Source organism: Brienomyrus brachyistius, chromosome 20, assembly GCF_023856365.1.
Source record: "Brienomyrus brachyistius isolate T26 chromosome 20, BBRACH_0.4, whole genome shotgun sequence".
Taxonomy (NCBI): domain Eukaryota; kingdom Metazoa; phylum Chordata; class Actinopteri; order Osteoglossiformes; family Mormyridae; genus Brienomyrus; species Brienomyrus brachyistius.
Window position 1 is genome coordinate 1,031,248 of NC_064552.1, and position 11,563 is coordinate 1,042,810.

Genomic DNA, 11,563 nt, shown 5'->3' on the forward strand with positions numbered 1-11,563 from the left:
TGTTGGAGGTGTTTGCTCCTGACCTGGCAGGTCCTTCGTGGTCAGGTTCTCCTGCCACCCTCTCTGGGGACACTCTGTGGTTCGCCCTCAGCTTTAACGTTCCGCTTGTTCCAGTCACTTGGCGAATGCTGTTGTTTAAAGGAAATGATGAGAACCAGAGATGTAACAGTCTGTAGAGCAGCTGGCACTGGAGCGGCACATTTGCGTCGTTTGAGCGTAATGTGGTCAGTGACACATGCAGACGCGAGCTGAGTGTCCCACCTCACTGTAATTAAGGCTGTGAGGGAATGAGCCTCTTTATAGCATCTAACACACTGGGGTTGTGTGTGGGGCCTTGCAGGTGCCCAGGGTCTTTGCGAGTGCATATCTACCGTGGGCCCCTGACTCTGTGAAATGCCCTTTGCCACTATGCTAAAGGTAGCAGAATCGGCCGTTATGTCTCTGTGTCGCTTGGTTTGTGCTAAAGGTGGTAATTGACCCAGTTTATCTGCATAACAGTGAGACTGATGAACGTGCCAGTTCTCATTGGTGATTTAATGGCTTCAGTGTGCTCTTCTGCTCAGCATGGGGCCGCTAAGATGCCAACCTTCATGTGAAGCTGAGCTGTGCTGGACTGATGCGGCTCGCCTGGGCTGAGGGCCAGGGCGTGGGCACACGTGCCTGTCTCCATGTCTGCAGGGTTGGGTGCTCGCTGACCAAGTACAACCTGCCTGATATTTGTATCCAGCGTCTTGTGTTTCCGTGCGCTGTCAGGGAGCGTACGAGTTCCCTTTGCAATCTGTGCTTCAGATCGCTCCTGTTGTTATATATATGGATCCACCCATGACCCTGTAACGGTACAGCATGTCTGTCTTATGTTGCCATGACAACCTGGTCCTTGCGCGGATTCCCCGGGTGCCTCATGAGCCTGTGTGGTACTGAGTGTCCTTGGAAACGTCTGTGAGACTGATTCTTGCAATATTCTGACTCTATTTTGCTAGAGACAATTGCCTGCTGACCATAACAGTGTGTCTCCTCCAGTCATATACTGGTAATTTCTCTGTGTTTCAGGTTAACAGAACCATCGGGGTCCCTCACAGATGGACCCATCAACTACAAGTACAAGACAAAATGCACTTGGCTCATCGAAGGATAGTGAGTACTTTGTTCCCATAGAGAACAGCATGCTAGCCGGATGTAGTCTGGCTGTCCACTACTGCCCTCTACTGGCAAATAGTCATAACACCTCTTTTAGTTAGAGATTGACATCTTGTTTTAACAGACAATCCTGCCTACAGAGCTCTGGGACCTGCTTTGCCGGTTTTAGGTAGACAGCCAGGCATATGAATGTAATCTTTCAGTGTGTTTGGGTGCACACCTGTCTGAAATTGTAACCACACTGAGCATGACTGCCAGGAAGGAGGTGGGAGTGATGACAGATGGACAAATAGTCCCACGGGTTATAAACTGTGCTCTGCCGTTAATGTTGTTCTTATTCCCACAGCCCAAACACTGTCCTGAGGTTGCGATTTAATCATTTTGCAACGGAATGCAGCTGGGACCACATGTACGTCTACGATGGAGACTCTGTGTATGCCCCCCTGATTGCTGTTTTCAGGTGAGTGCTCCTGCATTAGCGGCTCCTCTCTCTGGTACTGCCTGTGTTTGGCAGGCTGAGAGTTAGCGGCTCCTCTCTCTGGTACTGCCTGTGTTTGGCTGGGTGTGAGTTAGCGGCTCCTCTCTCTGGTACCGCCTGTGTTTGACAGGCTGAGAGTTAGCGGCTCCTCCCTGTGGCACAGCCTGTGTTTGGCGGGTTGTGAGTTAGCGGCTCCTCTCTCTGGTACTGCCTGTGTTTGGCAGGCTGAGAGTTAGCGGCTCCTCTCTGTGGTACAGCCTGTGTTTGGCAGGCTGAGAGTTAGCGGCTCCTCTCTCTGGTACTGCCTGTGTTTGGCAGGCTGAGAATTAGCGGCTCCTCTCTCTGATACTTCCTGTGTTTGGCAGGCTGAGAGTTAGCGGCTCCTCTCTCTGGTACTTCCTGTGTTTGGCAGGCTGAGAGTTAGCGGCTCCTCTCTCTGGTACTGCCTGTGTTTGGCAGGCTGAGAGTTAGTGGCTCCTCTCTCTGGTACTGCCTGTGTTTGGCATGCTGTGAGTTAGCAGCTCCTCTCTCTGGTAATGCCTGTGTTTGGCTGGGTGTGAGTTAGCGGCTCCTCTCTCTGGTACCGCCTGTGTTTGGCTGGGTGTGAGTTAGCGGCTCCTCTCTCTGGTACCGCCTGTGTTTGGCAGGCTGTGAGTTAGCGGCTCCTCCCTGTGGTACAACCTGTCTTTTGCTGGCTGTGAGTTAGCAGTTCCTCTCTGTGACACAGCCTGTGTTTGGCAGGCTGTGAGTTAGCAGTTCCTCTCTGTGACAGCCTGTGTTTGGCTGGCTGTGAGTTAGCAGTTCCTCTCTGTGACACAGCCTGTGTTTGGCTGGCTGTGAGTTAGCGGCTCCTCTCTCTGGTACCGCCTGTGTTTGGCAGGTTGTGAGTTAGCGGCTCCTCTCTCTGGTACAGCCTGTGTTTGGCAGGCTGAGAGTTAGCGGCTCCTCTCTCTGGTACTGCCTGTGTTTGGCAGGCTGAGAGTTAGTGACTCCTCTCTGTGGTAAGCCTGTGTTTGGCAGGCTGAGAGTTAGCGGCTCCTCTCTCTGGTACTGCCTGTGTTTGGCAGGCTGAGAGTTAGTGATTCCTCTCTGTGGTACAGCCTGTGTTCGGCAGGCTGAGAGTTAGCAGCTCCTCTCTCTGGTACTGCCTGTGTTTGGCAGGCTGAGAGTTAGTGGCTCCTCTCTCTGGTACTGCCTGTGTTTGGCATGCTGTGAGTTAGCGGCTCCTCTCTCTGGTAATGCCTGTGTTTGGCTGGGTGTGAGTTAGCGGCTCCTCCCTCTGGTACTGCCTGTGTTTGGCATGCTGTGAGTTAGCAGCTCCTCTCTCTGGTAATGCCTGTGTTTGGCAGGCTGTGAGTTAGCAGCTCCTCTCTCTGGTAATGCCTGTGTTTGGCTGGGTGTGAGTTAGCGGCTCCTCTCTCTGGTACCGCCTGTGTTTGGCAGGCTGTGAGTTAGCGGCTCCTCCCTGTGGTACAACCTGTCTTTCGCTGGCTGTGAGTTAGCAGTTCCTCTCTGTGACACAGCCTGTGTTTGGCAGGCTGTGAGTTAGCAGTTCCTCTCTGTGACAGCCTGTGTTTGGCTGGCTGTGAGTTAGCAGTTCCTCTCTGTGACACAGCCTGTGTTTGGCTGGCTGTGAGTTAGCGGCTCCTCTCTCTGGTACCGCCTGTGTTTGGCAGGTTGTGAGTTAGCGGCTCCTCTCTCTGGTACAGCCTGTGTTTGGCATGCTGTGAGTTAGCAGCTCCTCTCTCTGGTAATGCCTGTGTTTGGCTGGGTGTGAGTTAGCGGCTCCTCTCTCTGGTACTGCCTGTGTTTGGCTGGGTGTGAGTTAGAGGCTCCTCTCTCTGGTACCGCCTGTGTTTGGCAGGCTGTGAGTTAGCGGCTCCTCCCTGTGGTACAACCTGTCTTTCGCTGGCTGTGAGTTAGCAGTTCCTCTCTGTGACACAGCCTGTGTTTGGCAGGCTGTGAGTTAGCAGTTCCTCTCTGTGACAGCCTGTGTTTGGCTGGCTGTGAGTTAGCAGTTCCTCCCTCTGGTACTGCCTGTGTTTGGCATGCTGTGAGTTAGCAGCTCCTCTCTCTGGTAATGCCTGTGTTTGGCTGGGTGTGAGTTAGCGGCTCCTCTCTCTGGTACCGCCTGTGTTTGGCAGGTTGTGAGTTAGCAGCTCCTCTCTGGTACAGCCTGTGTTTGGCAGGCTGTGAGTTAGCGGCTCCTCCCTGTCGCACAGCCTGTGTTTGGCAGGCTGTGAGTTAGCGACTCCTCCCTGTGGCACAGCCTGTGTTTGGCAGGTTGTGAGTTAGCAGCTCCTCTCTCTGGTACAGCCTGTGTTTGGCAGGCTGTGAGTTAGCGGCTCCTCCCTGTCGCACAGCCTGTGTTTGGCAGGCTGTGAGTTAGCGACTCCTCCCTGTGGCACAGCCTGTGTTTGGCAGGCTGAGAGTTAGCGGCTCTTCTCTCTGGTACTGCCTGTGTTAGGCAGGCTGTGTGTTAGCGGCTCCTCACTGTGGCACAGCCTGTGTTTGGCTGGGTGTGAGTTAGCGGCTCCTCTCTGTGGTACAGCCTGTGTTTGGCAGGCTGTGAGTTAGCGGCTTCTCTCTCTGGTACAGACTGTGTTTGGCAGACTGTGAGTTAGCGGCTCTTCTCTCTGGTACAGCCTGTGTTTGGCTGGGTGTGAGTTAGCAGCTCTTCTCTGTGGTACAGCCTGTGTTTGGCAGCCTGTGCAGTACCATCTGTGAGGTGTGGGTATGAGGTCAGAGTGTGTGTGTGTGTGTGTGTGTGTGTGTGTGTGTGTGTGTGTGTGTGTGTGTGTGTGTGCGCGTATGTGTGCGCGCGTGCAGTGGGCTCCATCCCTTCACCTGTCCCCTTCTGTGTGCTGCTGTTGGCTCATGACCTCCACCTCCAGCAGATAAGGCTGTTCTTTCTTCTCTGCTGGCCCGTTCACAGAGAGCTTCATCGTTTATTTTTAGCACAGCGAGTGGGAGAGTGTCTGACTGCTCAGAAAAAGCAGAGGTACTGTTGCCGTGTGTATGTGTGTGTGTGTGTGTGTGTGTGTGTGTGTATGCACACTTTTCAGGCTTTGCACATCAAAAGACCTCAGAAATGTTCTGGTCTATTGGAAAATGTATCAGAAATGGTGTTTGCCTGCCTTTACTGCATCGCTGCTGGGAGTGTTTCTAATGTAACAGTGGCTACAAGCCTCATGCCAGTAGGCAATCAGTGGCTTCATGGCTCGCGTCAGGTTGGGTGAATGACCTTTTGCCCCCATCCCTGCAGTGGCCTCATCGTCCCAGAGGTTCGAGGGAACGAGACAGTACCAGAGGTGGTCACCATGTCTGGGTACGCGCTCTTGCACTTCTTCAGTGACGCGGCATACAACCTCACAGGTTTCAACATCTTCTACTCGTGAGTACCTGGCTCTCCGGTCAGTTCTGCATGTCGGTGATGCCGCTGTGCCACGCTGGCGGGGCGGCGGTGGCCTGTGCTCTTGTGCAGGTGATGCGGCTTTGTTTTGCCGCAGCATGTTTTGGTCTCCTCAGCTTGCGCACTGGCGCCCTCGTGTGGTGTCTGTTTATTAATGAACGTGGAAAGCCATTGTTTGTGAGATGGAGGGTTGCATGTCACTGTGCTAAATATCAGCGGGGATTTAGTTCTTGGGAGACTATGCTGTTCATCTCGGTGTGTCACATGCGGCTCTCGTCATCTGAGAAAGACAGAGGTCAGAAAGAGGTCAGATAAGCATAAACGAGTGACTGCAGGAGGGCGAGACCCACGGGGATATGAGAGGTTCCCTTATTAAACGTCTACAGCAGGGGTCTCCAACTCCGGTCCTGGAGAGCTACCGTCCAGTAGGTTTTCTATCCTACCTGTCTTCTGACGAACCACACCTGCTCTCAGGTAAACACCAGGAACAGGTGTGGCTCATCAGAAGCCGGGTAGGATAGAAAACCTACTGGATAGTAGCTCTCCTGAACCGGAGTTAGAGACCCCTGGTCTACAGCCTACATATGCCAATATACCAATTTGGGTAGGATGGGGGTTCTGGGATCCACTTGACAGTGGTGACCATCCATGTGGTGTTTGGACTTACTGCTTTGCTTTGTGTAAAATGCTGCCTGCCTGGCCATAATAATAGAGGAAGGCTTGTTCTGACCTGTACAGAAGAGATCCGATCGGATGGAATATCAGTGCAGTAATGTATGTGTTACAGTAAAAGACGTCCCTGGATCTGCAGGCCCAGGAGCAGAGCACCTAAGTAACGCTTTCTGGCAGCAGAACTTCAGTGTGCCAGTGAAAAGCTTCCCCTGGATGTTCCAGCCTGGGATACTGACACATTTATTTATTTCTGTGGATTTTAAGGCGTATAAATAACAATGGTGATTTGATGATTTGGGGCGTGTGGGCCTAGGGCGGGGCGATATATTGATAAAATATTGTCTTGTGATTATGAGCATTCATATTTATTTTTATTTAATATTCTATTTGCGGTTTATTCTTGTTTATATTCTATATTCTGTTTGTTGTTGTTCGATTTCATTGTACCCTGTGCAATATCAAAAGCATTGATTGATTGATTCATTCATTCATTTAATTAATCATCAGTTTCAATCTCGTCTTGTGACGCAGCCTAAACACTTGTTTTCTTGCATAATTAACAGTTATAATGCACCACTATTACACAAATTCCATCGTGGCATGAGTTGGTTGTTGGTGTCGTTATACCTGTCACACACTCCATAACTATTGTAAAACAATCTGATCATCACAATCAGAAATACTCAAAACCACCTGTCATATGTTTTTCATGTCGAACAAAAATGAAGTAAAGAGACTTGAACTATATGGGCGTTTAGGGGGCGAGTCTTTCATGTCAGACCTTTCTGCATGGGCGTGCTGTCGGTGTTCCTGCATGGGCGTGCTGTCGGGTGTTCCTGCATGGGCGTGCTGTCGGTGTTCCTGCATGGGCGTGCTGTCGGGTGTTCCTGCATGGGCGTGCTGTCGGTGCTCCTGCATGGGCGTGCTGTCGGGTGTTCCTGCATGGGCGTGCTGTCGGTGTTCCTGCATGGGCGTGCTGTCGGTGTTCCTGCATGGGCGTGCTGTCGGGTGTTCCTGCATGGGTGTGCTGTCGGGTGTTCCTGCATGGGCGAGCTGTCGGGTGTTCCTGCATGGGCGTGCTGTCGGTGTTCCTGCATGGGCGTGCTGTCGGGTGTTCCTGCATGGGCGTGCTGTCGGGTGTTCCTGCATGGGCGAGCTGTCGGGTGTTCCTGCATGGGCGAGCTGTCGGGTGTTCTTGCATGGGCGAGCTGTCGGGTGTTCTTGCATGGGCGAGCTGTCGGGTGTTCCTGCATGGGCGTGCTGTCGGTGTTCCTGCAAGGCGGGCAGTCGCAATAACACGCCACTCTCCTTTTCACACCGGCTGCTGTGTCTGTCACCCTGGCAGAATCAACTCCTGCCCTAACAACTGCTCTGGCCACGGAAAGTGCTCCACAGGCAACTCCATCGCCAGCCGCGTGTACTGCGAGTGTGACGACTACTGGAAAGGCGAGTCCTGCGACATCCCCTACTGCAGGAGCAACTGCGGCAGCCCTGACCACGGCTACTGCGACCTCACTGGCGAGAAGCTGTGTGTCTGCAATGACTCCTGGCAAGGTGGGCTCTCTGCCTCAGTGCCTGTCTGTCTCTGGCCCTGTCTCTGGCCCTGCCTCTATCTGTCTGTCTCTCTGACTCTGCTGGTCAGTCTATCTTATCTACTTCTTTTTTCTTATTTGACCCATGCTAGTGTGCTAATTTAAATGCTAACTGGGCAAATGCTACCCATAGCATGAGGAACTGACCTGCCGGATTGTGTCTCCTGAAGGGCACCAGGCATAGCTGGTGTGTGGTCCACTGCTGCCACCTACAGGCCATCAACTCCATTTTTACCCAGTATGCCCAGTAATGCTAATGGTGACCTTTCTGCTGGGTTTACTGTTAATTTTTGATGAGGGTTAAAAGTGCCATAGAGTGAAAATCTGACTTTACCTCAGCATAGTTGAACAGGGAGTTGGGTACAAGGATCTGACACTGAGCTGATGTACCTACGGAGGTGCACCTACGGGCGGAATTAACACAGCGCGTCCGCGAGGTGCAGTACCACCAAAAATTGGGATGGCAGTATGGTCACCTTTTATTACGGGACTATGTGTTTGTATACGGCAGTTAGTATTAAAGAATGGATGGACAGAAGAACTGTATATTTTCAGAGGCAAGAGAGAAAATATTGCGAGCACTGTGGTGTCCCTCTGTGTGCAGCGTCTTCAAAATTTAATGGCGAGTTTCTAAGGAAGCAGTATCGTGTACGAAGTGCAGTGAAACTCTAACTTGAAATTCTGACTTGCCTACTTTGACAAGCAATGTTATTTTTCATTACACTTCCGGTATTTATAAATCTTATTCGTTATAAAATCCGCCGAGAGCGTGGGGTTTACGTTTCGCTAGGAAACAAAACCTATCAAGCTGTGCAGTTTTACTGACGGCTCCTTTTCTGGATGATCTAATATGCATCAAACATTAGTTTAAAGTTTACTGCCGCTATTTTTGCATGAGTTCTGCATGCGCTCTTCAAGCCAATCCTGATCATTTTCATCCTCGCTGTTCAAATCACTCATGAATAGACGTGTTTTTGGGAATTTGATTTATTTTTAACTTTTTTTCTTTGCAAATACTGCAATACTTATTGCAGAAATAAATATTTCCCAGTGTTGTGCGGCCTAATTACAAAATACTAACTACTATACTACTATACTATACTATACTATACTATACTATACTATACTATACTATATCTATCAACATACAATGCAACATTCAACATGGGGTAGTAAAGTGATAAATGGCAGAGCGAAGTACAATGTGGAGCAGTGGTTACAATACACAGAATGCGGCAGCAGTATTAAAAAATTTAGCAACTCAGTCGCTGTGGTGGCAGCTAGTGTACATCATTTCATACAAATATGTTTTTCTCGCACTGCCCCCTGGTGGACATGACCTTTAGTCCTCCAGAAAGATGTAAACTACACATGCAGGTATAGTCAATGCCCTGCTTGCACTGTGTACGCGTCGCTTCACGTGAAGCACATGCTGTGAATCTCAAACACCGTTGTTGCCTCCATGAAGCTATGATCATGCCAGCATTGTCCCTAGGCTGCAGTGCTACAGTTACTTGGCGAAGTAAGAAGTGCAGAGCTGCTTATTATCATTATCATGTGTTATGTGCTGCGTAATTGTCAGCGATATGCTTGTACAGGCTGCTTTACACCAGCATCACCACAAACACATGAGCAAAGCATCGCGCTATGACATCACTAGGCGATAGGAATTATTCGGCTGTGTTATAATCTTATGGTAACACCGTCGTATACGCGGTCCATCATTCACCGAAACGTTACGTAGCGCATCACTGAGATGCTGGTTCTGTGTGAGTCATCGCAAAACCTCATTATAAACCAGCCAATCCGGGTAGAGCTCATCAGCATATTAATGAGCCCAACAAAAAGGGAAACCGGCCTGTTTTATTCTATGGCCAAATACCAGTGTTGTAAATGGGCCAGTATAACCACTTCTGGCCGTTTTTGGACTAAACCAAGTGCACATATTTTCCCATGTAGACACTAGCGAACTATTTAAAGTACTGAAAATGCGTTCTATAGCAGTTAGGTGCAGCTGTAGTAGCTGTCCGACATTTGCTGTCTGTCTATACTGATTCTGGGGCATGTCAGCTTCTTTGAGAATGTCAGGTGCTGTTCGCATATTCGGCACCAGGGGGCAGACCCATTAGCACTGCGGACCACATCAGTGAGGTTTGTATCAGGATGTCCTCCATGCTGTCCTTTTATACAATATGGTGATCAGCCCTGCTTGTGCAGGAGTGCCTCAGGCTACAGCCAGTGTGGCTCGTGCCCCGTCCGGGTGAGCAGATCATGTGACCCTCACAGCCCTGGCACCTCTCACACTGACATCAGGAGGGAAGCCATCAATCTGTCCTGCAGTCTTTCACAGAGGGCGCCATGCAGTCTGCCGCCCTAACGCTGCCCTCTTTGACCCCCGCAGGCCCAGACTGCTCCCTGATGGTTCCATCCACAGAGTCCTATTGGTTTCTGCCCAACGTGAAGCCCTTCAGCCCATCTGTGGGCCGGGCCTCCCACAAGGCTGTGGTGCAGGGCCACCTCATGTGGGTCATTGGAGGCTACAGCTTCAACTACAGCTCCTTCCAGATGGTGCTGAAGTGAGTCTCCGCTCCACCCACCCCCACATCCATGGCTGTCTCTGTGTTTATGTGTCACCTGCGTTTCGTCTTTCGTCTCTCAGCTACAACCTGGAGAGCAGCATCTGGAACGTGGTGCCCATGCACACTGCGCCCCTGCAGAGATACGGCCACTCGCTCGCCCTCTACCAGGTGCGTAACACGCGTGTGCGTACTCTTACATGTAATGTTACACGCACCGCTACGCAGAAAGACAGGTTTTAAGGTGAGGATATCGATGCTTTCGCCCTTTTCTGTGTTTGTGTTCCCCTGAAATGAAGCTCGGCTTCTGCGTTCGTTGCGTTTGTGTCAGTAGGGACAGCGGCGTTTTTCTCACAGAAATGTTTCATTGGTAAGTCCGTGTTTGTAGGTTAGTCTTCGGTCTCGGGATCCCATGACTCCCCACGCGCCCTGGGGATCGAGACCGCGTCCTGTAAATGCTTTTCACTGCCATGCCTGTGCTGATGCTGCTTGTTTAATTGCACCTGTAATTAACTGGTTAATGAGAATGGGTCCTTGGGCATTTTACATTACCGATATAATTCCAGCATTCAAAATTCTTTGTAGAGAAACAAAGTAACGGCGAAAATAATGAGTTTTATCCACCTATTTGTTAAGTACCTATAATTATTTAAATATATAAAATAAAGTATAAAAACGCTCCCATCAGGGCCCTGGTACATTGTGCCTTGCTTTTTAGCAGAGTGTCGCTGTTGTTTGGGTCATGTTTCTGCTGATGGTTGGCAGTGTCACTGTTAATGTTGCAATGTCAGTGTTAATCTGTCCGGAACAAGCCCATGACACTCAGTGGTTCTGGAGAAGGGAGAGGAGCGGTGTGTGAGAGGAGCGTGAGCCAAGTGACTGTGGGACCAGCGACAGACTCGATTGGCACCAGCTGGATCTGTAAGCGTTCATGACCTGATGAGCCCATGTTTGTCTGCTGGGTCTTTTTGAAAGAGAGACATTGAATGAGGATCAGCGGTGAGCAGTAGAGGAGCAGTAGAGGAGCAGTAGGTCCATGTGCTGTTCTTAGAAGCACTGTACAGTTTCTTTTTTAAGCCCATGTTGATCATGTGCATCCAAGATGATTTACGTGACCTTCATACACTGTTCAAAAGGGCACAGACCCCCCCCGTATTTTAGAGGTTGAAAAAGTTCCCCTAAGCAATCACTGAAGCAGTGTAGACCGACTAATTTTATGTAAACACAATGAGAACTAGACCTGTCGTGCTAGAACCACATGAAACTTGTTTATGTTGTTCTGCTTTTGCACATTGTCTCCATGTACAGGATGACATCTACATGTTCGGCGGGAAGATTGAAGCACGAGGGGGCAACGTGACTGATGAACTGTGGGTGCTGAACATCCCGAGCCACACCTGGTCTCTGCAGACACCAAATGTGCTTGTGCATGGCCAGCAGTACGCTGTGGAGGGACACTCAGCCCACGTGGTCGAGCTGGACAGTGGCGATGTGCTAATGGTGGTCTTCTTCGGCTACTCCTCCATCTACAGCTACATCAGCAACGTCCAGGAGTACAACCTGCGTAAGTGTCAGAAACACCTTAGTGTTAGTCTGTCGTTTATACCTGCACCCTCCTGGGTGTTGGCTGTCGTTTATACCCGTGCCCTCCTGGGTGTTGGCTGTCGTTTATACCCGTGCCCTCCTGGGTGTTGGC

General features: G+C 50.5%; 1 protein-coding gene across 7 annotated transcripts in view; it reads left to right on the plus strand.

The window, feature by feature from the left end:
- Positions 1-11,563, plus strand: part of atrnl1b (attractin-like 1b) — a 114,258-nt gene that overhangs the window by 16,490 nt on the left and 86,205 nt on the right. For 6 of the 7 annotated variants that reach the window (XM_048986740.1, XM_048986737.1, XM_048986741.1 and 3 more), the window contains exons 2-8: positions 1,051-1,134; positions 1,484-1,597; positions 4,881-5,009; positions 7,045-7,253; positions 9,693-9,867; positions 9,951-10,038; positions 11,176-11,431. In XM_048986740.1, coding sequence (XP_048842697.1) covers positions 1,051-1,134; positions 1,484-1,597; positions 4,881-5,009; positions 7,045-7,253; positions 9,693-9,867; positions 9,951-10,038; positions 11,176-11,431 — 1,055 coding nt within the window. Of the gene's footprint in view, positions 1-1,050; positions 1,135-1,483; positions 1,598-4,880; positions 5,010-7,044; positions 7,254-9,692; positions 9,868-9,950; positions 10,039-10,539; positions 10,789-11,175; positions 11,432-11,563 lie in introns of those variants that run through there. The other variant, XM_048986739.1, reaches the window with a different exon arrangement.